The 27,499-nt window shown below is 44.0% G+C and overlaps 2 protein-coding genes across 9 annotated transcripts in view; one reads left to right on the top strand and one right to left on the bottom strand.

Moving 5' to 3' along the window:
- REEP1 (receptor accessory protein 1) overlaps positions 1-14,300 on the top strand; it is a 112,319-nt gene extending 98,019 nt beyond the window's left edge. For 3 of the 7 annotated variants that reach the window (XM_053200870.1, XM_027052667.2, XM_053200871.1), the window contains exons 8-10: positions 926-961; positions 6,480-6,631; positions 9,349-14,300. In XM_053200870.1, the coding sequence (XP_053056845.1) occupies positions 926-961; positions 6,480-6,631; positions 9,349-9,420 (260 nt within the window). In that variant the 3' untranslated portion in view covers positions 9,421-14,300. The remainder of the gene's footprint in view (positions 1-925; positions 962-6,479; positions 6,632-9,348) is intronic. The other 4 variants (XM_053200872.1, XM_053200873.1, XM_053200874.1 and 1 more) reach the window with 4 other exon arrangements.
- Positions 14,301-14,410: 110 nt separating this feature from the next.
- On the bottom strand, positions 14,411-26,832 carry MRPL35 (mitochondrial ribosomal protein L35). Of its 2 annotated transcripts, none has more exons than XM_015075776.3 (4): positions 26,554-26,832; positions 20,949-21,138; positions 19,761-19,905; positions 14,411-17,059 (listed from the first exon to the last, which is right to left on the bottom strand). In XM_015075776.3, exons 1-4 carry the CDS (start codon positions 26,594-26,596, stop codon positions 16,871-16,873), a joined length of 567 nt encoding a protein of 188 aa, XP_014931262.2. In that variant the 5' UTR covers positions 26,597-26,832; the 3' UTR covers positions 14,411-16,870. The 2 variants fall into 2 exon arrangements, with proteins under 2 accessions (XP_014931262.2, XP_026908488.2); XM_027052687.2 differs by lacking the exon at positions 26,554-26,832 and adding an exon at positions 22,868-24,559.
- Between the last annotated feature and the right edge of the window lie 667 nt (positions 26,833-27,499).

Below are 27,499 nucleotides of genomic sequence, written 5' to 3'. Positions count from 1 at the left end.
ACTCAGCCTGTGTCTTGGGCTTGTGAGGAGAGCAAACAAGAGAATTTGCAAACCCTGGACAGGTGGCAGTTGTTGAAGGCAGTCTGGGGGTGGACAGGTCAGAGGTGGTGGCTGGACCCCAGGGAGCGGTATGGCAGCAGTGGTTAAAATGTACATACAATGCACAATACGTTCTTGAAACCATGATGCCAGTGAAAAAATGTACAAAACAGTGAGATATAATGTAACAATATATGTAAAATAAAAATACATGCCCATGGTGTAAAATAACAATATGGAATTTGCAGAAACATATCGCCCTCCCTACAGAATCTTAGACACCATTTATTGGAAGTCTGGCATTGAACCCCAGGAAGAATTTGCAGAAACATATCGCCCTCCCTACAGAATCTTAGACACCATTTATTGGAAGTCTGGCATTGAACCCCAGGAAGAGTGGAGGTGGTGTTAAAAGAATGATCCATGCGTCCCATGAACTTGGAGACACTCAGTCAACTTGTCTTTAGTAAGCACCTACTGTATACCAAGGCCCACAAGGCAACAGTCACTTAGGCCTTTGACCGAATGACTGATACCAAGCAATCTGGGGAGTCAGAGGTCAGTCTGAGAAGGGTTTCTGGAAATCCTTCTGAACTGGAAGGCATAGAGTGGAGGGGTGTGTGAGCAGGTGCGGTTAGAATTATTTCTCAGAGGATATAAGGACTGACCTGTGTGGGCCGGGCAAGGGCATTTTCTAGCACCCGAGGGGAAGCTGAGTCTAGAATGATCTCCTCCCCCACCTTGGTGTCTCTACAGAGACCCGCATTCCCAGGGCCCTTATATTGAACATACTGGAATCCCCACACCTCACTGGGGCCTCCCTGTTTGCTGGGGCTGGTTCCCATTGAGCAAGGGGTGTCACTGATGATGTCCCCCATCCCCACAGTGTGTACCTGCTGCTCTACCTGCAGGACCCGGAAAGGTGAGTAAGCAGCCAGCCTCTGTGCAGCGTGCTGGACTCTCGCCTCAGGAGGAGGTTCTAACCATAAGCTGGCGCCTGACCTTGGGGCTCCCTTTCAGCTGCATAGTCTTGGGCGGCGGCGGCGGGGGGGTGGGGGCAGGAGTCAGGAGGTCAACCCCCTGAAATGACAAACCTGTGTTATCTTACAGTGTCTGCAGGCTAGGAATTCAGGAGCCTCTTAACCTGGTGGTTTGGCTCAGGGTCTGTGAACAGGCGTAGTCAAGATGTCGGCCGGAACTGCAGTCACATAAAGGCTTGACTGAGCCTGGAGGATCCACTTCTAAGATAGCTGTCTTGTGGCTACTGGCTGCAGACTCAGATCCTCTTACCACATGAGTCTCTCTGGGGCTGCTTGAGTGTCCTTACGACATGGCAGCTGGCTTCACCCAAAGTGAGTGATCCAACAGAGAGAGGGCATGCAGGAAGCCCCAGTATCTTTTAGGACCTAGTCTTTGAAGTCACCTCTGCCTTCTTCTGTTTGTTGGAAGTGAGTCATTAGGTCCAGCCCGTGCTCAAAGGGAGGGGAATTAATCTCCACCTCACGAAGGGAGGAGTATCAAAAAATGTGTGGAGATATTTTAAAACTGCCACAGAGTCATATTTCCTTGTGCTGTGGGTGATGAGGACACAGGAACTTACCCAGGTCCTCTGAAGCGATGAAGGCTTGTAGTTCCAGGGGTTTTGGTCCAGGTGCAGCCAAGGGAGCCCTGGTCCTGCTTTGCCACTTACTAGCTCTGTAACTGTGCGTGAACCACCTAACCAACCTGAGCCTCGGTTTCCACAACTTAAAGTAGAGATAAAGGTCCTGCTTCCCCACCTCACTGCGTGGTTGTGAAACTGTCTGTGAAAAGGCTTTTTATTATAGCTGGGAGCAGCCAGAAAGCCTCCGGGAGAGGGGATGAGCCTGGGGTCTCCCAGTGCGGCTGCCCTCCCTGTGAGCGAACGATGGTTTGGTGCAGCCATGGCCGCCTGAACGATGGTTTGGTGCAGCCATGGCCGCCTGCCCGCGGTTGGCCGTGTTGTCTCCTGCCCTGCTCCTGCTGCTTCCCTAACCTTGACTAGATACGTGAGGGACTGGGGATGGTGCTGGACAGACCCAGCTCCCCCTTCACCTGCCATGGAGGGCGCCCCTCCACGGAGAATCTGCCTTTGGCTCTGAAGGCAAAAGGCCACCCCATCTGCAGCTGCTGGCTGGCATGGGGGGGGGGGGTGCGGTAGGGGGGAGGAGGCAGGCACGGCACACACCACTGCCTGTGCAACTAGCACTGGGGCTGCAGAGGCATGGCCGTCCCTCCTGCAGTGGTGGGAATAGAGGACATGAGCTGCATTTAAGAAGTGTCCTCTTTCCCCTTCATTTCTTCACTTGTAAGGCTTCTCGACACTAAGGCTTTTAAAAGTCTATATAAGACCTGGGGGTTTTGGAGACCATAAACCCAACGTGAACCGACTGTCAAAGGAGTTCTGAGCAGGGCGACAGTGGAGACCAGTGTGCTAACGTGGCTCTAACTCTGACCAGCTCTGTGTCCCTCAGGGGCCTCCTGGTCCACATCAGATACAGAGGGATGTATATGTATATGTATATGTATATGTGTATGTATATATACATATGTATATGGCTCAAATGATTATGTCGTACACCTAAACCTAACACGATGTCATGTTATATCTCAGTTTTCAAAAGGAAGAAACAAACGGAGGGGCTGCATTCCAGTGCTAGAGGCTAATGCTTGGACCTGGTGGACCTACTGGTTGTTGGGGAACCACCTCGAGCGGGGTCCCAGAGGCTTCAGGCGACTGTGGTTATTTCTAACTATTGACCAGTTTTGAGTTTGTAAATTCCTCGAGGCATTCTGAAAGCCTCTAGTTCTGGGATATTACCACCTGGAGGACCAGGGAGACTACAGCTGCCTTCCCCTCCACTCTTTCCTCATGGGACTGCTCTGCGCTGTTCCCTGGGAAGCCCTCACCTCTTGTGACCCCTGACGGTTTCCAAATCAGAGGCTGTGTTTCCAGTGCATTTAAATAGAATTGCAGTTGACTGTAGGCATTTGAGTTTGCTCTCCCCAGGAGCTGTGAGGATGGGGGTGTTGGGGAGTGGGCAGCAGGCGGGGCTGGGGGGGGGGCCCTCGGGCTGGGGTGGCCCTGCTCAGAGCTGTGATCTGGGAGCCTTTGCCCCAGCCCTCCCTTTCTCAGGCCCTCCTAACACCCAGTGCCCCAGAGTTGTCCCCCACTTCCCAGTCTCCCTAAGGTCTGCTTGCAAGACCAGCTTCGTCCGTCTGTGAGAGTGGGAAAGTCCCTAAGCTCTTCAGGGCTCGGTCCCCTCCTCCATAAAGTGTGGCCATCTCTGCAAGTGATGGGTGCCCGGTGTGAGGTGTCAGCAAATGGTGTTGGGGGACTGGAGGCCAGCTCTCCGGCAATGATGCCGTGGGAGAGGGTTTCAGGGGGTCACAGACACTTTGGTCACAGAGCCCCTCCTGGTTCCTTGAGATGATTTTCATCTGTGCATCTCAGAGCCCACAAGAACATTCTCTCCCCACTTCAGCTCCATTCCTGCCCTTCTGTCAGCCATTTCCCTGTTGTTTCCTGCACGGGTCTCTTTCTATTAATCTCTCTCCTTCCCGCCCGACAGCTCTTTCCTGTCCCTTTTCTCCCTACCTGCCCTGATGTAATGTAGAACTGAAGTTTTTATTACTGCTTGGAGTTAGTCATAAAGATGGGTTTTTTTTTTTTCCCTTTAAAATAGAAAAATCAAGTGTGTGGGGCCTCATTTTAAAAAAGCAAAGTCATGCCTTGTATTCCTCCTACTGAAAGAGAGAGAGAATTGCATTTTCCCAGAGTAGCCCCAGGCAGCGTGTTTCCTCAGACAGCAGCAGTGGCTGTGTGAGGTTTAGAGTGTGGGAAACGAGTGAGTGTATGTCTGTGCGTGGATCTGTGCGTATGCACGCATGCTCGCACGTGTGTGTGTCTCCTCCCCAGAGACCCTTCCCTAACAGAATATTGTTTTCTTTCTCCTCGGTGGCTGTCGGGGACGCGGATGTAAGTGTTCCAGACGGGTGTGCCCTCCTTCAACACGTTTGCGGACTTCCATTAATGGCTCCCACTAACGTGTGCTGTGTGGGATGTGTTTGCTAACCTGGTGGTTAACAATCTGGGGGTGTTTTGGCACTATGGGGGTGGGGAAGCCTTGGGCTCTGTGCATACACATCTACTCAGGCCTCCAAGGGCTCTGAGACTCAGCCAGTTTCTTCCTCGCCCCCTTCCCCTCCCCCCCCCCAGCAGAGAGCAGATGTGGAGCTGCGTGCCAGCCCGTTGTGGTCCTGCTGACACGTTCACTCTTATCGAACGTCAGGCAAGGCCGCAGAAGGCAGCAGGGACTCCTGTCCTTTCCTAGAGGCTGCCCAGCCTTGGGAACCAGGGTGGCAGCTTTGCAGGCTCAAGGACTTGGCTGCCATCACCTAAGGTTTAGAGGTGGTTACTGTGGCCATGAACTTCAGTGAGAGTCACTCCCCACACAGGTTGTCTCTGGGTCTTAAGGAGTGGATAGCAACAGCACGGGGAAAGCCTGGACCAAAATTTGGAGGGAACCCCATGTGCAGAGGCACAGACTCCAACCAGTCCCCAGGCCCACACCCAGGATGCAGTTTTGTGTCGAGGCAGACCTGGCCAGGCTGCTTCTGCGGTTTCTGTCCTGGTCTGAGGCCTTTTGGCCCTGGGCAGGCCTGTTTCTTTTTCCTCCTGTCAGCCAAGAGGTATCTGTGTCCTGAAGGAATTTCTCTGTGGATGGGTGTCAAGGTCTGACTGGGGATGAGACCTAAGCTCTCAGATGATGCCTGTATTCCACCTGCTTTAGTGGATGGGCAGCCACTGGGTGCCCAGCCCTGCATCTGTGTTCAGAGGCACCGAGGATCAGCCACGGTCCCCAAAGCTCAAGATGCTTTCTGTCAGGCTGAGGCAGACAGAATGAGGCCCATATGAGAACCCGGGCACGCACTGCAAGTCACGTGGTACAGATGCCACGTGCAGTTGTGGTCCTAGGGTGAGGAGGCCAGGGAGGGCTCCCTGGAGTTGCCAGCCTTCATGTTCAACAGAGTCCTGAGGGTGCAGCTGATTTGGGCAAGGGAAGAAGGGCCCAGAGGACAACCTGACCCCACCCCACCCCCCAGGCTGGGGGATGCACAGAGCAAAAGAATCAAAGGAAGGTTAACAACCTCCATCTTGGCCCTTACCAAGGAGCTGTCAGAGCAGGGCATTCCCAGCCTACAATTCTGCTTTGCAATTTGTGGTGAAGACAAACGAGCAATCGAGCTCTCATGCTGCCTCCTGCTGGCTGTTGGGGATACAGCAGCAGTACCTGGAAAAGCTGCCGGAGATTAAGGTCTGTTGTTAGTTTTGCTTCACCCACACCTGGTGCTCATATAGTCGAGTGAGTTGTGTGTTGATGGAGAGAACACATTGATGGCTATGTTTTTAGGAGTAGGAGCAGGGTGTTCCAGAAAGAGGTATGTTTTTTTTGTTTTTTTCCTGCAGGCCTTAGGGCTGTTGACCGGATGATCTGAGGGCCCCATACATCTGCAGTCTGTGATTCTAGGTAAAAACAATATATGAAACCTAGAAAGATATGTCTTTGAGTGTCAGATAAGCCAGGTATGGGCAGGAAATATTTTATATCTCGGCTTAAATAGGAGGACGTGGAATATGCTTAAGGATTGAACATTTAAAAAAAAACCTGTGCATTCCATGACATGAATTAATTCTGGAGTTTTTCCTGTGGATTTAGCCAAGGCAGATTAAAACAGGAATCTTGCTGTCATTCTGGAGGGAAGGGTATTCCTAGATTCTCTTCCCACTAGGCTTCTTTGTTTCTTTAGGACTTGGCCTTTGAAATGAACCATCTACATAACTTCACTTAAGGTTCTCTGTTAAGGCTTCCTGGCATTTGACATCCTGTCTTGAAGAACACATGAGCTGAGTATGCAGTTGTAATGCACTGTCAACATGGCTCGTCTGTGTAAGAGAGGGAGCTCTAGTCCCCTCTTCAGATCACCGCACTGATCCGTTCTAGAGGGGATTCTTCCCCTGAGCACTCTTTGGTGTGGCGTCACATGTCCAAGCTGTAGGGTTTGACACCTCTCAGTTAAGGTAGCATCTTCCTTGTCCCAGGGCAGCGGTGCCCCCACCTCCCTTGGCAGCTTATCGGTTCTGCTCACCAGCTTATCAGGTTCCGGAGCCTGTGCTTGTTCCTGTGCACAGTGCCTGCCAGTCTCCAGTTGGAACCTCACAGTCCTGGACCAGCCTGCAGGGAGGCCCGGGGGATACTGGCTGCTTCTTCAGACACGGGGACCTCGGCTGTCCTAACAGGCATGGCTCGTCATGCTGTGTGCCTAACCTTGCCCTTGCCTGCCCTTCCTGGCTCCTTTCTCTGCTGATCCCTCCCTGCTGTACTTTGTCTCCTTTGTATAGATTGTAAATGGACATTAAGTGGTTGAGGGAGATGTGAATGAGGGTGGTGTGAAGGCCTGGGAGCCCCACGAGGTCCAAAACCCGTTGGCATTTTCGGACGAGGAGGAGGAAGATCTGCTGGATTTCATGTACAAGTATAAGGCGCCTCGAAAGACGGAGTTCCCCCTGGAGGTACACGGTGTCTGGGGCTGTGTGGTGGAGCATGTGTTTGCACAAGGGCCTTGCCCTGGAGACCTGGGGGGCCCAGGAGTGGCATCCCTTGGGGCACCCAGCACCTCCCGAGCGCCTGGGGTAGGAAGATCTCTCCCCATCAAACAAACAGGACAGACCACTAGGTAGCATCCAGAGACTGGCCGAGGGGTGAAAAAGACTCTGCTCATTTTATTTAGAAATAGGAGAGGTGATCTAGCATTTAGAATAAGATTTAAAAATTTACAACTACTGGGACTCCTGGGTGGCTCAGTCGGTTGGGCATCCCACTTCGGCTCAGGTCATGATCTCGCAGTTCGTGGGTTCAGCCCCATGTCGGGCTCCGTGCTGACAGCTCAGAGCCTGGAGCCTGCTTCAGATTCCCTCTCTCTCTCCCTGCCCGGCTCCTACTGTGTGTGTGTGTCTCTCTCTCTCTTGAAAATAAATAAACATTAAAAAGCTTTTTAATAAAAATTTTAAGAAATCAAAAATTTACAACTACTAACATAAGATGATGTGGAAATGAAAAGCAACCCCAATGTGTGTTTTAGGGGAAGAAAATGTGTTATTTGACAAGTTTTTGTAAATAAAGCATGTTTGTCATCGTATCTTCAAGACACAGCAATAGTGCCTAGTATAAAGCCAATATCGATAAAATGTTACTGAAAGGGCACAGCCCTCTAAAGCGACCTAAATCAAATATACTTAACAGATGTACTGTGGCCAGTTGTAGGTGTGGATGGAGTTTTGGCAGCAGGCGGGCTAAGTCTAGAGCCTTGGGGCCTTGCTTTGTGATGTGGGTAGGGAGTCACCAGTCTTAGACTCAGGTGTGGAGCTGGCAGAATTGGGGACCCCCTAGCCTTCCTCTCTGCCCCTCACATCTCCTCTCCCATGCCACATCTGCTAAATACTGTGGCCTGAAAGTCCATCTGAGGCAAGTTGGGAGTCCCCCTGTCCTCAGCGTAGGGACCCCATGAGACTTAGTTGAGGGGATGCATTGAAATGTTCTCCCACTCAAGCACCATGACCTATCGATCCCATTCAGACTAGGACCGTGGTTATTACCACTGAGTGTACGCAGAGTTCATCAGATTCCTTTCCAAGGGTGGGGCACATACGGATCAATTTTGAAGTTAGAGGTTTTGGTAAACGATGTTCTGGGCTCCAACACAGCCTGAGCCAACCCATGATAGGGAGAGGGGCTCAGCTCTCACATGGAAGGTGCCCAAAACATCGTAGGGTCTAAGGGTTTTGCCATTTTGGTTTCGTTGTGTTAAAACGGCACAAGCTGCTTTACTGTTTAAACAGCCTAAGGCAGGTTTCTAAAGGTGGGTTTCCCTGATTCCTCTTTTACTCTGAGTCCAGAGGTGGCTGGTAAACATTTCCTAGTCAAAATGGTGATGTGAGGGACTGGGGATGTGGAAGACCAGACCTTCCTATTTCCTGTTTTGTTCTCTCCCTTTCTCCCTCCTTCCCTTCTGTGTGCCTTCCAGGCACTGAGCTACTTACTGGGAAATGGCGAATGTGGACCTGCCCTCCAGAAGTTCACAGTGTGGAGGGGGAGACAGGGACCAGAGCAAACACACTCTGCCAAGGATGCAAAGTCCCCTGATGTCCTCTTGTGTGCAAAACACTAGGAGAACAAAGGTCACCCTGGTTGTGCGTCACTGGGCTGTGAGGAGAGGGGCTCAGGAGTGACTTTTGAGCTGGGTGCTAGAGAGGACAATAAACAGCAAGACAGAGAAGGATGGGAAGGGCTTCAGGTCAGAAGGAACAGAGGTGTGGAAGGATGCCACAGCAAAAGTTAGTAGAGAGAAGTGGACAGAGACAAGGGTTGAGGGTAGCTTGGAGCCAATTGTGTGACTGCACTCCCTCCTCCCCTCCCCAACCCCCCCTCCGGCCTTGAGTGCTCTGCCAGGAGAAAAATTTCTTTTTCTTTCATTGTAGAAGGAATTTCTGTGATCTGTGTGTCCCATGGTAGGAGGGTTCCCTTGATAGTCATTTGTAGGGGAGATGAGGTGGAAACCTTTATACTTAAGGACAGTGTTTCCTTTTGCTGTGTGGCTTGCTGTGCATTGAAAGATTTCACATCCAGAAAGAACACCGGAAACTTGGTGATGGAAATTTTTAGCACGTACCTAGAAATATGAGGCTGGTTCCCAAAGGAAATAACAAAGACAAGGGAAGAGTTAAGGAGGCATTTCTCTGTGCTGAGTCACTTGTTAGGGTCATTTTGCTCCCAAGACTCAGGGACTTAGGGAGCATGAAGAGGGAGGGAGGTGCTCAGCTTCAGGATGCTGGGGTGTGACCCTGATTCCTGCTTAGGAGTGAGCCCTCCACCCAGCCAACTGTGTCACACAAGTGTTCGTGTACCAAAGGAGTTGTGTGTCTCAACACAAAACGCACACAGGTACTTGCCTCAAAAGGTTCCACGCACGGGCACCTGGGTGGCTCAGTCGGTTAAGCGTCCGACTTTGGCTCAGGTCATGATCTCATGGCTTGTGAGTTTGAGCCCCGCGTCAGGCTCTGTGCTGACAGCTCAGAGCCTGGAGCCTGCTTCAGATTCTGTGTCTCCTCCTCTCTCTGCCCTTCATCCACTTGTGCTCTGTCTCCCAAAAATAAATGTTCAAAAAAAATTTTTTTAAAGGTTCAATGCATACACCAAATTGAGGGATGCCTTTTTGTGTTTTCTCTGCCAGGCACCGCCTAGAGTCCTTCGATCCCGCTTTAGGAAGAAAAGTACCTCATCCTCAGCCACTGAAACCACGTGAGTGAGATGAGCCAACAGCACCGGACCCACAGAATGTTTCTTCTCTGCCTTAAAGAGCTAGTCACTAATAACATAGAAATCCGCAAGCTGGCGTGCTTTGAGTGTGCAGCCTCGCAGACACAGCCTTTTCTCTCTCTCCTCTTACACTTTTAAGATTTTTATTTTCCTTTTCTTTATTTTGCTGGGGAGAGGCTAAAGGGAAAGGTAGCTTGTGTGTGTGTGGGGGGGGGTGTGACCTTTAAGTCTTGAGGTTAGTAATTTTCTGCAATTGGATTGTCAGCAGTGTGGTTTTAGAAATATAAGAGATCACCCTCACACTGCTGAGATGTACATTTGTAATTTATTTGTTGCATACTTCGTTTTTAGTCCTGTAAATGCAAACAAAGCAATTTTTTTAAACTTTTTTTTGTTCTTGGTACTAATACTTTGGACTACGGTGTACATATTTATGGCTTTTGGCTTAATGTAATGGACTCACAAGGGCTGCCAGAGGTTCTGATATGTAAGAAAACTACGAGATATGTAAAAAATTATTTTGATTCTAGAGAATGTCTCAGATGTGCTTATAAAGCTTCCAAATACAACTCCAGTAAAACAGCCCTTTTCCTGTAGGACGATGCGATGGTCCATATTCTTCAGATAGATGTTAAGTCAATAGACCAGAGACGTTTAGAATGAAGAGACAATATTGTAATGACAGACACGAGTGTAATGAGGCCAGGGGAACAGCCCAGAATAAGAGAGGTCACAAGAAGCTTGTCTCCCCCTGGATTCTGGGTTAAGAGCTTCTGAATTTTGTCGAGGGATGTACCAATGGCTTAGGCAGGTGGCTCACCTTTGGTAAAACCTCCTGGGGATGTGAACTCACAGGGCTGTTTTGAGGAATCATTTTGAGTGTTCCATCAGTGCTTGACAAATGATTGTTTCTCCTTCATAGTAACCAGTTCTGTGACTTATTTCCCCAGGTAGAGGAGCCTATAATCTGAGCACTTGATCAAGAGAACAGTAAGCAAAAACCGACCAATCAACCCAAAACAAACCTAAAACTATGTTTCAGATATGTTGTCAAATACGTCTGAGACACCTGTCAAAATGCTGGGTTCTAGAAAGGTTTCAGAGGTTGAGATCTTTATGGACTGACTTGCTGCTCAGCTCCCTGGGCAGCTGTGGCTCACACCCTTCCCGGCTTGTGCAGAATGTGAACGAGAGAAGTCGCACTCATGGGCACTCCGCGTCTTACTAGACGTCTCATGCAAGCCGAGATCGCTTAGTATAATAGAGCACTAGCTAAGGGGACTCTCTACTTAGACTGAGAACTTTATCTGAAAAGAAGAATCTGGTTTACATAGCATTTCAGTCCGAGGTAGCTGCTCCCCACCCCCTTGGAGAGCTGAGCCTAAAATGTAGGACTTGTATATTTGTGCTTAGAGTTGGTGTTTTCTTTCAGTGTAATGCATGCAGTGGTCACAAACCAGTCACTTATAATACTTGGATTGTGTTTGTTCATAGATATGCCCTGAAGACTAGAGAATTAGTGTTATGTACCACATAGAACTTGCTGTCAACCGGCTATAAACAGGCCCAGTTAAAGACCGTCTCATTACTGAGCTACATACACCAACATATATCAGTAGTCTTTGCTGATGGCACACTGGCTGGATCTTAGCCACCCGAGAAAGGGTTTTACCTGAAGTTGATTGTTGCCAGATATGCACATTTAAATCCCTTCTTCCCACAATTCCTTTGAAGGTGAGTTTGTAATTTACAATGGGATTTAGGAAAACAAACCTAAAAGCAAATTTGTGGTTCAGAGAGCAAACATAGGCTCTTTATGATCTTTCCCCCACACCCAACAATCCCTAAACCCATTAGGGAAGACAGAAAATCTAATTTCTTAAAGCTCACTGAATAGTTTCAGAGGAAAAATATATGCTTTAAATGTATTTGCCTGTTAGTTGGGAGTACCCAGAATTATCAGAAACAGCTTAAGCAGCTTTTTAGCAGTGTTTTTTTCTTTTCTTTGCCAAAATAATAAATGCCTTTAGCAGCAGAGATCCTTCGTGAACAAACTATATTTTCACCATTTTACAATGTAAAGTTTTAACAAGTACAAGCTATCAAGTTTGCACTCAACTATGCCAAAAACAAGTTTGAAGCACTCTACTCTCAGACATGCTGTATTACTGCTCATTCAAGATTTAAAAAATTTAAAGGTATCCAAACTGCTGTCTTAATGTAAATGTAACTATTTTTCCTTCAAGTGTTGATTAGGGAGTTGGTTTCTCTCTTAAAAACACTCACTGTACAAATGAGAGCAGCTGTCATATTTCTGGCAAAATGTGTTTACTTATCCAACAAGCTGTATATTTGTGTATGGACTGACATAAAATGTGAATGCCTCCAAGTGTACATGTAGTGCTGTGGTGTTCTGTCTAGAGGATATAACTGAACGTTTTTAATTTCCTCATTTACAGACATAGGCTGTTTACAAAATGCTAGCTTGAAAGTCTGTAATTTTCATGTAATAACTTTTAGTTATTTGCCGTTGAGCACCTGTTCTGTTTCTGAGGAGGTAAGATGGGGTGGTGTACTTATACACTAGGAAATGGAGTCATAATCCCTCCTGGCTTTGTGTGAATAGCTTGCTCACTTCACTGGCCTCTGAAATGTGTGTAAACTGTCCGTGTGTTTGTGATAACAGTGCTTGTCCACCATGACCACAGCTGAGTATCTTCCTAGTCCTCGCCTTGCACAGTATTTGAAACGGCAAAGGATGTGCTTCATTCTCAAACGGCACACACTCAAAGAGCTGACGTTCTCGGTTGTGACTGTGCAGTTTCCCTAGTTTATTCCTGTAGTCCCTATAGAATGATCTGTGATAAAATAGTATACTGGACTGTGCATCAAAGGGATGTAAAATTACAGTATTCCAAAGGTTGAAGTTCTGCTGTTTTGTTACAATGCCTGATATATACCTTGAATAAAGTCTTAACGTTTTTCTTTTAAAAAACATCTTTGTAATGTCGAGCTTATGAGGAAAGAGAAAATACTTTAGAATGTTTATTTTTATTTTTATTTTTTTTTAAAGAGAGAAAGCTTGAGTGGGGGGAGGGGCAGGGAGAGAGGGAGAGAGAGAATCTCAAGCAGTTTCCATGCTCAGCGCAGAGCCCAACATGGGGCTTGATCCCATCATCATGAGATCACGGCCTATGCCAAAATCAAGAGTTGGGACGCTTAACCAACAGAGGCACCCAGGAGCCCCAGAAAGGGAAAATACTTTTTTAAAATGTGGAAGGTAGCAAGGATTTAGAAGCTGAGTGCTCAGTCATTAACTGGTCCGGTGCCTCGGCCCCATGCCTACTGCATAGAATTGTGGTGGGAAAAAAATTAAAATGGGTGTTTTGAAAAACAGTTGATCATGTAAATATAAACCTGGTAGTATGTTTTACATTTTTAAAAGTCACTAGTGGAATCTGTGTGGCTATGAAAATACAGCAGCTCATCTGGTAAACAGTTTTAATTGTGCAAGCAGAAATTTGGTCTATCGTTTTCCTTCTTGGTACCTGTTCCCTCGTCTGCAAGTGAGGGAGTACATGTGCAGGTCAGAAGAGGGTAGAATGTGCAGAGGAGCACTGAGTGACATGGGTGCTCTTAATACTGCTGCAGCCCTTGTCTTTAAAATATGAACAGGCTGGGGCACCTGGGGGGCTCAGTTGGTTAAGCATCCAACTCTTGATTTCAGCCCAGGTCATGATCTCACAGTTCACGAGTTTGAGCCCCACATTAGGCTCTCCACTGTCAGTGCAGAGCCCACTTTGGATCCTCTGTCTCCCTCTCTCTGCCCTTCCCCAACTTGCATTCTCCCTCTCTCAAAAACAAACCATTTTTAAAAATCTTAAAAAAAAAAAAAAAAAAGGAACAGGTGGAGTACCTGGCTGGCTCAGTCGGTAGAACATAGGACTCTTGATCCTGGGGTCCTGAGTTTGGGCCCCATGCTGGGTGCAAAGTTTACTTAAAAATATGAACAGGGTGCCTGGATGGCTCAGTTGGTTAAGCGTTCAACTCTTGATTTCGGCTCAGATCACGATCTCACAGTTCGTGGGTTCGAGCCCCATGTCAAGCTCTGTGATGACAGCATAGAGCCTGCTTGGGATTCTCTCTCCCCATCTCTCCCTCTCCCCCTCCCCTGCTCACATAGGCACGTGCACACGTTTTCTCTCTCTCAAAATAAACATTAAAAAAAATATGAACAGGCACATATAAGCTTTACTGGGTGGTCACAAAGACTTGAACACAAAATTTGAAGCATCAAAATGCAACACTCATTTTCTTTGCCTTTATAGTCTTATATGCTGTATGGTTGGCATGAGGGCTATAAAAGAAAGCAGCAGCAGATAAAGGACCACATTCAGAAGGCTGAAAGGAAGACAAAGAGGTGGAAAGAAAGGCTAAAACTCCATTCATTTATTCATTTATTGAGCCAAGTCCAATGGCAACAGAACTGAGATTAACCAGGTGAAGAACTGACAAATAACAGAAAAGCAAAGGCTGGCTTGGTACAGTGTCATGAATAAGTATTTAGTATTTATAGTACTAGGTCACAGTCACTTAATTTAGATATGAATTTTCACGTTAAAAGACTCCAGGAAATGCATAGGATTCCAGGAAGTTAGACCTAGGTTCTGTGACTTATTAGCTGTATTTTGGGTAATTTATTTAACCTTCTATAAGCTGGAGTTTCCTCAAATCTAAACCAGGGATTAAAAAGTATCTCCCTTGGTCACCTGGCTGGCTCAGTTGGAAGAGTGTGAGACTCTTGATCTGATGGTTGTGGGTTCTAGTCCCACAACAGGTGCAGAGATTACTAAAAAAATAAATAAACTTAAAGAAAAAACCTCCCCTGCAAAGTTGGAATGAGGATTCAGTTTTGTATTTATATGCCCATCCCTATGCTGGAACGCAATTGGTATTCAATAAATTATACCTTCACATAAAGTTCGGTGCCATTTCAGTAGGCTCTTTAATGAAAGATGTTTGGTTGTCAGAGTATAAAATCAGTGTGGATGATAAGCCCTGCTACCCATAAAACAAAAGCCATATACACGAAAATTCCCTTTCTCCGAAATCACATGTGTGGCAGCCCTTACACCTCAATCCGTGTCTGGATGCTGAGGTCTGGTTGCCGGTTCTGGTCTCTACCCCTCCTACCCTGGGTCTACGGGAAAAACCAAGGTGCTCTGAGGCCCCTATAACTGAGAGCTTTGTTGTCTGTGTTTGCACTAGCGAAGTCACAGAGGCAGTGGGAAAGCGGCCTCCTCCTCAACTTCTTCAGGTACCAGTTCCATCCTGCTACCAGGGGTGAGTGGAGGCAGGAGCTGGATGGGTGAGAAGTGATGTGGAAACCCTGAAGTGCTTAGATTCTGCCATCTCAGAAGTTACAAGAAAATGAAAACCCATCAAAACAGAATGCCACTGCATGCTGCAGTCTTGCCTCATCTCCAATCAAATGTCTGCTCTTTATTAATTGGTCACATAAATAGACATACAGGTGGTCTTCTAGTTTTGGAACACTCTATTGTCACCCCTTTTCCTTTTAAGGAACATGCACTGGTTTCAAGAAGTTCCTCTCCTGACTTGCCACAGAATTTCAACTTGGTTATCTTTAACCTTATTCTATTAACAATAGAGAAACTTCATCTTATCATCAACTATTAAAGGATTTGAAGTAGTAATTGAGGCAGAATTCTAATTAATAGACACAGTCCGTGACTCACGATGGTCTTAGATTTTTCGACTTTATGATGGTGTGAAACAACACACATTCAGTAGAAACCGTACTTTTAAAAATTCTGATTTTGATCTTTTCCTGGCCTAGTGATATGTGGTAAGATATTCTCTCGTGATGCTGGGCAGTGGGAACGAGCCGAGGCTCCCAGTCAGCCACGTGATCAGAAGGGTAAACAACGGATAGACTTACAACCATCCTCACCCACACACAACCTTTCTGTTTTTCACTTTTGGTACAGTATTCAATAAACACAAGACAGTCAACACTTCAGTATAAAATAGGCTTTGTGTTAGGTGATTTTGCTCAACTGTAAGCTAATGCAAGTATTCTGAGCACATGTAAGGTAGGTTAGGCCAAGCTACGATGTTTGGTAGCTTAGGTGTATTAAATGCATTTTTGACTTAACAATATTTCCAATTTACAATAGGTTTACTGGGGTGTAACCCCATCGTAAGTTGGTTAAGATCTACAGTGGTTTTTCAAGCAGGCCAAGTGCTCTCTTGTTGGAAAATGCTTCCCAGATGACTCTGATGGGACAGCTCAGAACCACTGCCCTAGCTTTAACCACATGGTGAAGAGAATTTTCCTTAATGCCTCTTACCCAGCCCTCTTCAAATGAACAATGCTTAACTCTTGCTTAGTGTCTACAATGTGCCTTTGGAAAATGTTTATCCTCACAATTAAAAACATGAAATCTCTGGTAGATAAGTCATCTTTTAGAAAATACAGTACCTTTCAACTCTTGAATAAGAAGTTTTTGTCCTCACGTGTAAAGCCTCTTCTGTTTCATGAATGGGCATACAGAAAGGCTGTTTGATTTACTCTTCTCCCTATAAAAATCCTGTTCCAATAAACTGAGAACTGTTATGAACCAATAAGCCTAGCATACTAGATGTGTGCTACAACCCCAAGCTCACCTCTAAGCGAAACTGCTCCATGTGAACCTGCTAACACAACCAACTGAGGCAGGGTAGGCTCCTGACACCGGTCAATGACCCCTGAGAAGACCTGGTGTAAAGAGATAAGCTGGCCCAGTTAGAGACTCTTGGCAACTGGAGCCTGGAGATGGGAGCTGAGGGTTAGGACGCAGAAAACAACCCGAAAGGTATGAGCTAGGATTATGATGGGGGCAGAAACTGAGTCACATGCATGGCAGACCCCCAACCCTAAAAATCTAGCATCTTTTGCTCCTGAGGCCCTTAGAGGTGCCTTGGATCTTGGAACACCCTACAATTTCTGTTCGTTCCTGAGACCTGGGGGTTATTTCTGGGAGGGGGATGGAGCTGGTGAGATGGTTCCTGAGTTCCCAGGCACACATCCTTCAAATAATGTCACACTGCTTGAGGTAACTTGTTGGCTTTCAGTCTTCTTATGCCTGCTCTAACTTCAAATTCCTTGCAACTAGATAAGCCTAAGTAGAAATAGTTAAGCCATTACCATTTATTAAAAATAATCAACAATTTTAAACTCTCATTTCCCTGAACAAATTTTGAAATGTTTAATCCATTAAGTTTTAAAACTTTAATAAGTTTAATGTTGGAACTGTATGTTTCCATACCAATTGGCACAATTTACATCAGGTTTTACACTTATTCATTTTTGCAAAGACATCATTTACACAAAGATACATATTCAGTAACTGGGAGGTCCTAAAACTTCTGATCTAGACTTTCAGGTTTGTCCGATCATGATACTTCTGATAAGGATCGTCAGCATACCAGTTTCGCCTCTTCCAAAAAGACGTTGTCATTTTATCTAAGAGCTTACTCTGGGTTTTATTGCAGAACACGAATTCCCTCAAGCGCCTTTTTCTTGCAGTCGTCTTTTTCCATAATTTTTTCTTATAACCAGCCTGTGAGATAATATTATAAAGACATTTAAAACAAGACGTTATGTAGGAAACAACACATATCTTCACTATTCATGGTTTATAGGCCCAATGAGAACAAGGATGAGACTTTCATTGGGGCTGGTAATGTTTTTCAGAAAGATGTGATTCTCAATGAGGGGGAGATACAGAAAAAGTATATGCAGTTTGAAAAAGAAATATTAGTAATTTAATACTTTGATGAATCTTTGTGGTGGGGAAAGTACAGGGTAATGATGTATAATTATAATCGCTAACTTTATATGCGTTACCTTATGATCTCTTCAACAACATACCATTATTCTCATTTTACAGATTCAAGAAAAACCACCACTGGTTATAGAAGTAAAGTAGCCAACTGAGGTCACGGAACTAGTAAGAGTTCTTAACCACTACTCTACTATTTTTCCCAGTGTAAGGCTGAGGAAGGACATCACTGGCTAGGCTGATAAGATTTATGTTCATTTAAGGGGACTAGGTATTACAAGGGCCGATGAGCACAGCACCTAAATGTATAGCTTCATTTCCTCCTTTCACAGCAGGGACTGATTTCTGTAGTGTAAGTACTTTTCTAAGGAATACTGAATACAATAAAATTGCTATTGGGAGTGGTGTTAGCCTGTGTGTTTAACTCAGAACTGCCAGATACAGCATCCAAGCATTATTAATTTTGAAAGAAAATAATTAATTTTCGTAGAAAAATTAGATTCGATTGAATGTAAAAACTACAAGGATAGTCTGTTTAGACCAGAAGAGACTTTAGGTGCCACCCAGGTTAATACGTGGCTAAAACCACACAGAAAGTGAGTGGGGACGGGAGACTAGAACTCAAGCTTTTGCTAAGAGCCCTTGAGTCCTTTCAAGCCAAGGGCTCTTTAGTCTTTAGGGCACTACACTAACTGAACAAAACCTTAGCCCTGGGCTGAGAAATCATCTTGGGTTTCTGACATGTCTTGATATCATCACTCTGACCAGCAACTTCTACAGTACAGTTAATACTCAGAAATAAGAAAACAGTACTTAAGAGTTCTGATTTTAAAATGCCAGAGATTAGATTTTTACTACTCAGTGCTTACAATTTCAATGGAAAGATTCAAATCCAAATCCCCCTATTTGTGTAATAATTTTCTAGTTTGTAAGCCAAGCTGGGTCCCTGTGGATTTCTGACTTACAGACAGTTAATTTTTTGTCCTATTACCACGAGTATCTTTGATCATTATTCTATGGAATGCAACCACTGTGAAAGTGCTTGAAACTTTTCAGACAATGTCTAGGTTCAGAAATGAGAGGAAATAAAACTGTGCTGCAGAAAGTATTTTCAGTTTTTAAACATGAATATAAATTAACCCATCCAGCTTTTTTGTTTTCCCCTAAAAATTGCATTTTGGTGAAGCAGGCCATTCTGCATACAGAATAACTTTTGGGACCTTGAGTGGGGACTAGGCATTATGATTAGAGAATGTGACCAGGTCCTTTACAATAACATGATGGTTTCAGAGCCCAATAAAAGGGGCATAGAAAGGAAGGCAAAGAAAACCACCCATCTTCTTTTATCTAGGGCTAGATGAAGACCTGGTTATAATCAATATGACAACAAAGGGGAGGAAATTTTCCAATGGTCCAAAATTCACAAAATTCAGAACTATTAACTGAACTAAATTTATTTAGTTTGGCTACTTACAGATTACATGAGCTTCTAATTACAAGTGTAGCAAAGGAACTACCACAGTATTGTTCCAAAGGAGGAATGAGCGGAGAGTTCCAATCAACATATTTACCTATAAATTTAGGATTATTTATATAATAGGAGATAATCCTTTCAACTAGTGAAAATCCCATCAATTAAGTATTTTATTTTTATGGAGAAACAAATTTCGATCTTTAAGAATCATTCATTAACTTCCAAGTAGTGAAAAGGAATTAGAATTTGAATAGTTATTAAAACTCAAAGGTAGTTTTACAAAGCTCTAGTCTTCAACTGCTTTCTAATCATCAGCTACTCTGTTTCCATGAATAAAGATGTGAACGAAAAAGCCCAAATTCACGCTTATGACATGCTGTGAGAGAGGACAGAGCAGTAATAATTTGTCAGAATTCCCCCTCACAGGCTATGGTCCCAGGTCAGAGTAAGTGTTAGGGCTCTGTCTGATATGGAGCCCAATCATACATACCAACAGACAGAAAAACATAAAGTTAAAAAAAGTTCACGTGGGGTCAATGTTCTGTCATAAAGACTAAGCCACAGAGAATCCAATCCAAAATTGGCTGAAAGCTCTTCAGTCCCCAATCTGAGCCATGAGACTAAGTCCTTGTTGAAGGCAACTCTGTTGCTCTAACACTCTAGGCTTAAACAGAGCTTCCCCACAGGTTATTACACATTGGGGGTTTCAAAGGGCTTCTGGTGATCATTAGATGCACAGACATATAAAAGACCTGAGATGGACCCATCCTACAGTGAAGACGTTAGCTATTGTGAAGAGTGTTTTGTTTTATGCATGCTTAAATGTGTTTTCTTCACATGAATTCATTTACATTAAGAGATGCCTGCGAAATTGGTACTTAAGCACAGCACTGTAAAAGCTGCTGGTAAATGAAAGGAAGGTACATCAGTGAATAGGCTCACTGAATTCTGCTTCTTTTTAATCTCCTCCCAATCCTTTTTCAATCTAATAGTGTGAAGACTCACCTTCCTCCTTAGCCACAGGCCAGAATGAAGTCGAAGAAACCTGTAGATGACAGCTTTCACAGTCTTTCTCTTCCCTTTCCGTGAACTGAAGTATGTTATGGTTCTGACTGGTAGCTTCAGGACATTTGGAAGCAAGGGGGCCACTCTAAAATATATTTTTAAAAATATAACTCAGCAGTAAGACTCATTAAAGGATAAAATCCATTTCTATACTTAGAAATGAGTGGGGGCGCTTGGGTGGCTCAGTCGGTTAAGCATCCGACTCTTGATTTCAGCTCAGGCCATGATCTCACAGTTCATGATTCAAGCCCCTCGTCAAGACTCTGCACTGACAGTGTGGAGCCTGCTTGGGACTCCCTCTCTCTATCCCAAAATAAATAAACTTAAAGGTGTGCCTGGGTGGCTCAGTCAGTTAAGCATCTGACTTCGGCTCAGGTCATGATCTTACAGTTCATGAGTTCAAGCCCTACGTCCGGCTCTGTGCTGACAGCTCAGAGCCTGCAGCCTGCTTCGGATTCTGTGTCTCCTTCTCTCTCTGTCCCTCCCCTGCTTGCTCTCTGTCTCTCTGTCAAAATAAACACTAAAAAAATTTTTTTTAGTTCAAAGTAAATAAACTTAAAAAAAAAAAATGAGTGGAGCAGCGCCACTGGAATACAGCTGACTTTAATATACATTGTTACTTCAAATGATCCTGGACACTAAGTATAAATAAGAATAACAACCATCGCCAAACATGCAAGCCTTCCATAATCTGCCCCCTCAATCCCCATGAGAGAATTTATCCTATTATATTTTAATCATCTGACTTCTTATCTATTCAGAGTTATCTCTAACTCCTTGAGGACTTCACTTTATCTTCGTATCCTTTCTGCCAAGTACTGGGTACCCCGGAGTCCTTAACTAAGTATTTGTTGACTAAATGGATAGCAGTCTTGCCCGCTGAGCATCTCGTTCACCCTCCGCTTTGGCTGACAGCTTCCATCCAGGAAACGATATCTAGAACATCAGAAGTGTGCTCTGTCGGGCAGGTAGGCACATGGCTATCAATCATATTCTCCCCTCCACCAGGCAAAGTCTATATAATAAGTCTGCTTCTAGATATTAGAAGTCTGCTTCTAAAACATCTTTGCAGGCATGAGTATTTCAGAATTTTTGTCTCAGCATCATGTTTACTGAAATATACTCTACCTATTGAGGATTGCTGCAGTATGTCCACACGTCAGGTTTCTGACAGACGTGGCAAGTCTGGGAGCAGAGGCAACAACTGGTGTCTGCAGAGAACTAAAATGCCGGGTGGACAGTGCAGAACTAAGACAGGCATTCTTGACACCGTTTTGACAGGCTGAAGACACCAAAATATTCAGGGGCCGTAAGACTCCTGTAAAGAGAGAGAAACATATTTAATATGATATGCCAAATTCTGCATCCAGATGTTCAAGATTAAGTAATGTACCAAAGCAAGGTGAGTATAAGACTCACCTGTGGAGCTTTTTACCAACTTTATTTAAAAAAAATTTTTTTTTAATGTGTATTCATTTTGGAGAGACACAGTGCAAACAGGAGTGGGGCAGAGAGAGAGGGAGGCACAGAATCTAAAGCAGGCTTCAGGCTCTGAACTGTCAGCACAGAGCCTAACGTGGGGCTCGAACTCAGGAACCGTGAGATCATGACCTGAGCCGAAGTCAGACACTTAACTGACTGAGACACCCAGGTGCCCCTTTACCAACTTTATTGAGGTATAACATAAATACCACAAAACTACCCAACTGTGTGTGAATTCGATACTTTTTAAATAAACATAGAAAGCTGTATAACCATCACCACAATCCATTCTGATGTGTCCTAGTTCTGTGTTCAACAGTAGGGAACAAAACAGTTGTAACATTAAGTCCCACCCACCAGATCTTACAATCTGATGAAGCAGGGCTCCATAGCACATAGGGCAATGGCAGGGCAGGGATGCAAAAACCTGGCCGTTCCCTGCAGATGCAACAGAGTAGCAAGAGAAGGTTTTGTAAAGAACAAAAAAGGTACTTGAGCTCTCCTCTAGAAAATGAACAGGCCACAAGAGGAGGTAGAGAGTCCGGATAGGATAAACATACATGAAGGCAAGGGGGCTGAAGCAAACATATACCTGGAGCGGGGACGGGACCTGCGCAAGGCTGAGCACTGCCTGCCTGAAGCTATGTGTGGAGATGCCTGGGGACAGATCAGAAGGTGCATCACAGAGTGGGGGTGGAGGGGCCCTAGATGCATGCACTGAATGCATAATCTTCACATTACTGCCAAAGTTAAGAGTCCAGGGCTGCAAAGCCAGTGGAGCACTGACTCCACTCAGGCTGTGGGTCTAGTGTGGGACTCAAGAATGTGAACACTAAAAAGCTCCACAGGATGATGGAAATGCCCCCAAACTGGATTGTAGTTATGGTTGCACAACCCATTAAATTTACTAAAAATCGTCAAATTGTACACATAAGACAGGAATTTTATGGTATGTAAATTACACCTCAATAGTTGGTTTAAAAAAAAAAAAAGCTCTGGGGCACCTGGGTGGCTCAGTCAGCTGAGCGTCTGACTCTTGATTTCGGCTCAGGTCATGATCTCAGTTTGAGTTCAGGCCCCCATGGGGCTCTGAGCTGATAACATGGAACTGGCTTGGGATTCTCTCTCTCCCTCTCTCTGCCCCTCCCCTACACTCTCTTTCTCAAAATAAACTTAAAAAAACAAAAAACACAACTCCACAGGGAGTCTGATGTTCAGCCAGGGCTTAGAACCACTGCCTTATTGTCCACTGCACTGACTTCACATAACAAATGAGAGGCAGTGTGGTGTAGAACTGAAGAACTGGTATTTGAGTCAGACTGTCTAGGTTCATAATCTAGCTCTACTACTCACTAGCTGTGTGACCACGGGCAAGTTACTTAACCCCTTTCTGCCCCAGTTTCCTCAAATTTAAATAAGGTTAATCATGAGGAGGTAACAAGAATTAAATGAGACAACATGAAAAGTGCTAGGAAGAAGGGTTGGCACAGGGAAAACATTTAATGAATGCTAATGGCAGATAATAAAGAGCAGAGAAATGCTTAGTAAAAATGTTATAATGTTACCTGGGGGCAGGAGAAAGATTGAATACTTAAAACCCATATTTTTGCTTTTCTGTTCTCCATCTAAGATAACAATTTTCAAACTAAAAAGGGTAGCATAAACATTAATAAGTTAGCTGAAATCCATGATTCAGGAGACATTTGAGAGAGCCCTTTTGGGGAGGGAACTTAGAAGTGAAATTCTCTACTCAGTACAAGGCATTCAAGTCTCCAGGTATAAATATATTTCAAAGAACTGAAAATATTTGCAGACATGATAAGCTAGGAAATAATTTTTGAAAGATTAAGTGAATTGAAGAGGAGGACTGTAGACAAGAAAATGTCCCAATTTTCACAAGGTCATCCAAACTTGGTGTTTTGGTTAAAACAAAACAAAAAAACCCTCAGAAATTCTTAGAAACCACTCCTGAAGGAAGTGAGCAGGTAAGGGTCTAGAATATATAAATAGGTAAACTACAGGCTCATCTGTCAAAACAAAACAAAACAAAACAAAACAAAACAAAACAAAACAAAACAAAACAAAATGTTAGAATGGATACAGAGAATTCACCACAGGAGAAAAATCTACATTGTCAATTGGGAGTGAATTGTTCCTTAAAAAGTACCTCATTTCATTTTTTATTGCAGTCCTAGCCTGGGAAATCATGGAAATGTCTAGACACAGCATATCCTGATTTTAGAAAGGCATGTGAAAAGATTTCTTTATATTCTAAAGAGATAAATGTGGACAGGATAACAGTATAGTTAGGTAAATCCCAAGTTGACTAGAAACTATCCCCAAATTAGTTGACTGCCATTCTCCTGATGAAAGTCTTTTCCTGGCTCCCTAATTGACTATTTTCCCCAATTTTTATGAAGGTCCTGAAGCTGCGTAAAGCATGTTTGTCACATCTGCATAAAAGCAAAGTCCAAAGACTATCTGCACTGAAAGTGATCTTGGTAAAATGGATCAAAATTAATTAAGACAGAATTTGGGATAAATACATTAAATGAAGGATGAACCTTGCTTGAGAGCAGTTCCTGGGAAAATGACTTGGGGGCCCTTGTCCACCATACTCGCAGGTGGACCAACCACGCGATTTACCTTGTAAAAACTGAACACAGTCTAACTCAGAATGTGTTAACAAAAGGGTAGCACACAAATCAAGGGCAGTAATTTAACTGCTCCTTTGGTCTTGTACCCTGTTTAGGCATTTCAATACATACTAGCTTTCTCTCAACACATTCTGGTATGGAGAACATGGATATCTTAACAAAGAAGGTGACACAGAACCAGGATTTTGAAGGAATGAGGAAGCAGAGAGAACGGAGTACACAGGTGAAGCGGCAAAAATGGCATAGTATGTTTGGGGAATTACAAATAGTCCCATGTGGCAGGAATCGAAAGAATGGTAGGGAGTGGGAAGAGAAGGGAGTATGACTGTCTAAAGCAGTGCTCTTCAAGCTTCTTTGATCCCATACCCTCTAGAAGAATTCTGAAAAATTATTTACCCTTTCACAAAATTTTAAGTAACATCTAAATTTTTAAATAGTTTAACTTGTTAAAAAGGATATAATGTCCAGTATATTTAAAATACTGACATTTAAAAGTAAGCTGTCACATCACTCTTTCAAATGTTTACAATGAAATCTAACTATCATAGTGAGTTGATACCCACCTACATCATCTATTTAAAAAATGCAAGAACAACAGGGGCACCTGAGTGGCTCAGTCAGTTAAATGGCTGCCTATTGATTTCAGCTCAGGTCATGAGCTCACAAACTATGGGCACAAACTATGAGCCCTGCCTTGGGCTCCTAGCTTAGAGCACGGAGCTTGCTTGGGATTCTTTCTTTCTCTCTCTCTCTCCCTCTGCTCCTCCCTGAGCTCTCTCTCTCTCTCAAAATAAATTAAAAAAAAAAAAAAAGCAAGGAAAATAAATTCAAGTCAATGAAAATAAGAACTTCTTTTCATCAAAAGATACTTTAAATAAACTAAAAGGGCTAGCCAGAATGGGAGAAGATCCTGGGAACACACTTATATGAGAAAGGATGCACATTCGTAATATATAAAGAACTACTATGAACCCATAAGACAACTCAACAGAAAAATGGGCACAATATTTAGATATTTCATCAAAAATTCAAGTCGCCAATATACATGTGTAAAGGTATTCAAACTCATTAGTAAGCAGGGGAATGATATTTAAACCACAATGAGACGCCACTAAATACCCATAAGACTCACAGAAATTTGCTGGTCTAACAATACCAACTGTTGGTGAGGATGTGGCACATACAGTGCTGGGGTGACTTTAAAGAAGCACATCGCTTTTACAGTATCAGGCAATGCAATACACACACACACACACACACACACATTCTGATTCAGCAATTTCCACGGCCAGTTTTACAAGTATACACACATGCACATCTTAGAGAAACTTGCACTCAGGTACCAGGACACAAGGTCAATCAGCTTTTGACCTAATTGCCCCAAACTGGAAACACTCAAATGCCCAGTATCCTAAAATGGAGAACTGTGGAGTGGTCACATAAGAGACTATTATATAGCAACTACAGCCACACCCAAAATGAATGAATTTCACAAATTAAAAGACATAGGGTTACCTGTGTAATTCCATTCACGTAAAGTACAAAAACAGGCAAAACTAAACGCTATATTACTTAGAGATGCATATATAGATATTAAAACTAGTACAGAAATAAAGGCAAGGTAACAATAAAAATGAGGATAGTGTTTATATTTGGCAGAAAGATGGAATTTTGACTGGGAGAAACACACAGAGAAGAGGCTCCTGGTAGTGTTCTAAGTCCTGCCTTGGGTGTTACATGGTGTTTGCTTTAGACTTATTTGTTAAGCCATTCACGTGTTACATATTTTTCTATATGTTGTATTTTCACAATCAAAAATTACTCCACGTAAAAACGCTCTTCTGTAATAGTTGGAAAATTTACACTGTAGTTTTTTTTTTAAATTTCTATTGTTTCCACAGAGTTTTATCCTAATTTACTTTGTGCTTAACTAATTTACTCATAATTTTATCATTTAAATATTTTTGCAAAAGTCCTTCGAGTGAAGGCAGCTTAACTTAATTGCCTTCACTCCTGTCATCTCTCTCGGTCAAGAAATCCTTAGGACTGCCCCTGTGCCCGGGACTGAGTGTGCAAAAGAGATTCCCTGCACGTTGTGGGAATCTCATACATACAAGCTTACTGTGAGCCAGGCACTAAGCAGGGCGCTTTACGTGCACGAGGTCATTCAGTCCTCAGGTAGATGGTGTCAATCCTCGTTTGAGAGCTGTAGAATCTGAGGTTCAGAGAAATTACTTTTTCAAGCCCAACGGTCAGGAGTGGCGAATCCTAGCCTCTAAATCAGAAGGTTAGCGGGGACTTCGCTGCCTCCTCTGTCCCTCTTCCGTCCCGTCCTTTTAGTCTGTTTTCAAAGTAAGGCGGAACGACCAGGAGCCGGTAAGGAAGCAGAAACCGGGGACACCCAGGTCCGCGAGGATCCAAGAGTGTCGGGAATGTCCAATGCGAGGGGCCGAACACAGGCAGCCCCGGAGAAAATTTGGAACAATCCTCTGGCCTTTTTTTTCCTGTTCACCTCCATGCTAAATGCCTACTCCATCCCGCGCCATTCCCGCTTTCTGTGAAGGGATAAATCGAGCGCGTCGGTTTCCACTGACCTGATGCAGCTCTGAAAGCACGGGCAAAGGCAGAGGCCGCCATCTTGCCATCCCGCCCTACGGCAGTCGCATTGGGTCTAAATGCTCCAGGTCAAAAGGGAATTTAAAGAAAAAACAAAACTTGGGTGGAGTCGAGGAAGGAGAAAAAAATGAATAAAGGAACGATCAAGGGAACATTCCCTGTATTGAATGTCTTCTATACGCCAGGCTGCTCTTCACCGCTGGAAAAGAAGTGCCTATAAAGAGTGTCTGGCATATAGTAAGCTCTCAAATTTTTACGGCATTTGATTGACAGATCTATTTAAAGTACACAATTTGAAACACAATTTCTTTATGCTCAATTTTATTCAATTTCAGAAAAGAACCTATTTTCCATTCAAAGCTGGTGAATGTCAGGCTAAATGACTGGGAAATATCAATGTTATTAAAATTATTTTTTTTAATTAAATGCCAAACATAATTAAATGAATGTAAATATCCTAAGGATTCTCTCTCTCTCTCTCTCTCTCTCTCTCTCTCACACTCACACACACACACACACACACACACACACCACACACTTTTCTAATCATTAGCACTGATTGTTATTTGGTAGACTAGTATCTCTACTCTTCCTACCTAAACAATTCTACATTCCTTACTTTATTCTTCATAATTAGTGATCATACACTTTTTCTAATGTCATTCAAACACAAAACAACAAATCTTTCTCCCATCCTTGTTGGCTAGGATATTCCATGCATATACAATCCATGACACCATATACTAGTTGAAATGGGTAAGGATTAAACACAGGTCTCAATGAGTTCACATTTAATAAGGAGACAAGCATAGACCATCAATACAAGGCAAATGATAGAGGATGTGGTAGGTAGAATATAACATGAGTCTTAAAGAAAGGTGAAGATTTTAACAAGAGGAAGATCATTCGTGGCAATACAAACAC

Source organism: Acinonyx jubatus, chromosome A3 (genome assembly GCF_027475565.1).
Source record: "Acinonyx jubatus isolate Ajub_Pintada_27869175 chromosome A3, VMU_Ajub_asm_v1.0, whole genome shotgun sequence".
Taxonomy (NCBI): domain Eukaryota; kingdom Metazoa; phylum Chordata; class Mammalia; order Carnivora; family Felidae; genus Acinonyx; species Acinonyx jubatus.
This window is presented reverse-complemented; position numbering and strand designations above follow the sequence as displayed.

Coding starts and splice junctions, on each gene's coding strand:
- MRPL35 (XM_015075776.3), bottom strand. CDS start 26,596: ATGGCGGCCTCTGCCTTTGCCCGTGCTTTCAGAGCTGCATCAG. Junction 21,139..26,553: donor TGCTTTCAGAGCTGCATCAG/GTCAGTGGAAAC, acceptor CTCTCTTTACAG/GAGTCTTACGGCCCCTGAAT. Junction 19,906..20,948: donor ACTGCAGCAATCCTCAATAG/GTAGAGTATATT, acceptor AATATATTTTAG/AGTGGCCCCCTTGCTTCCAA.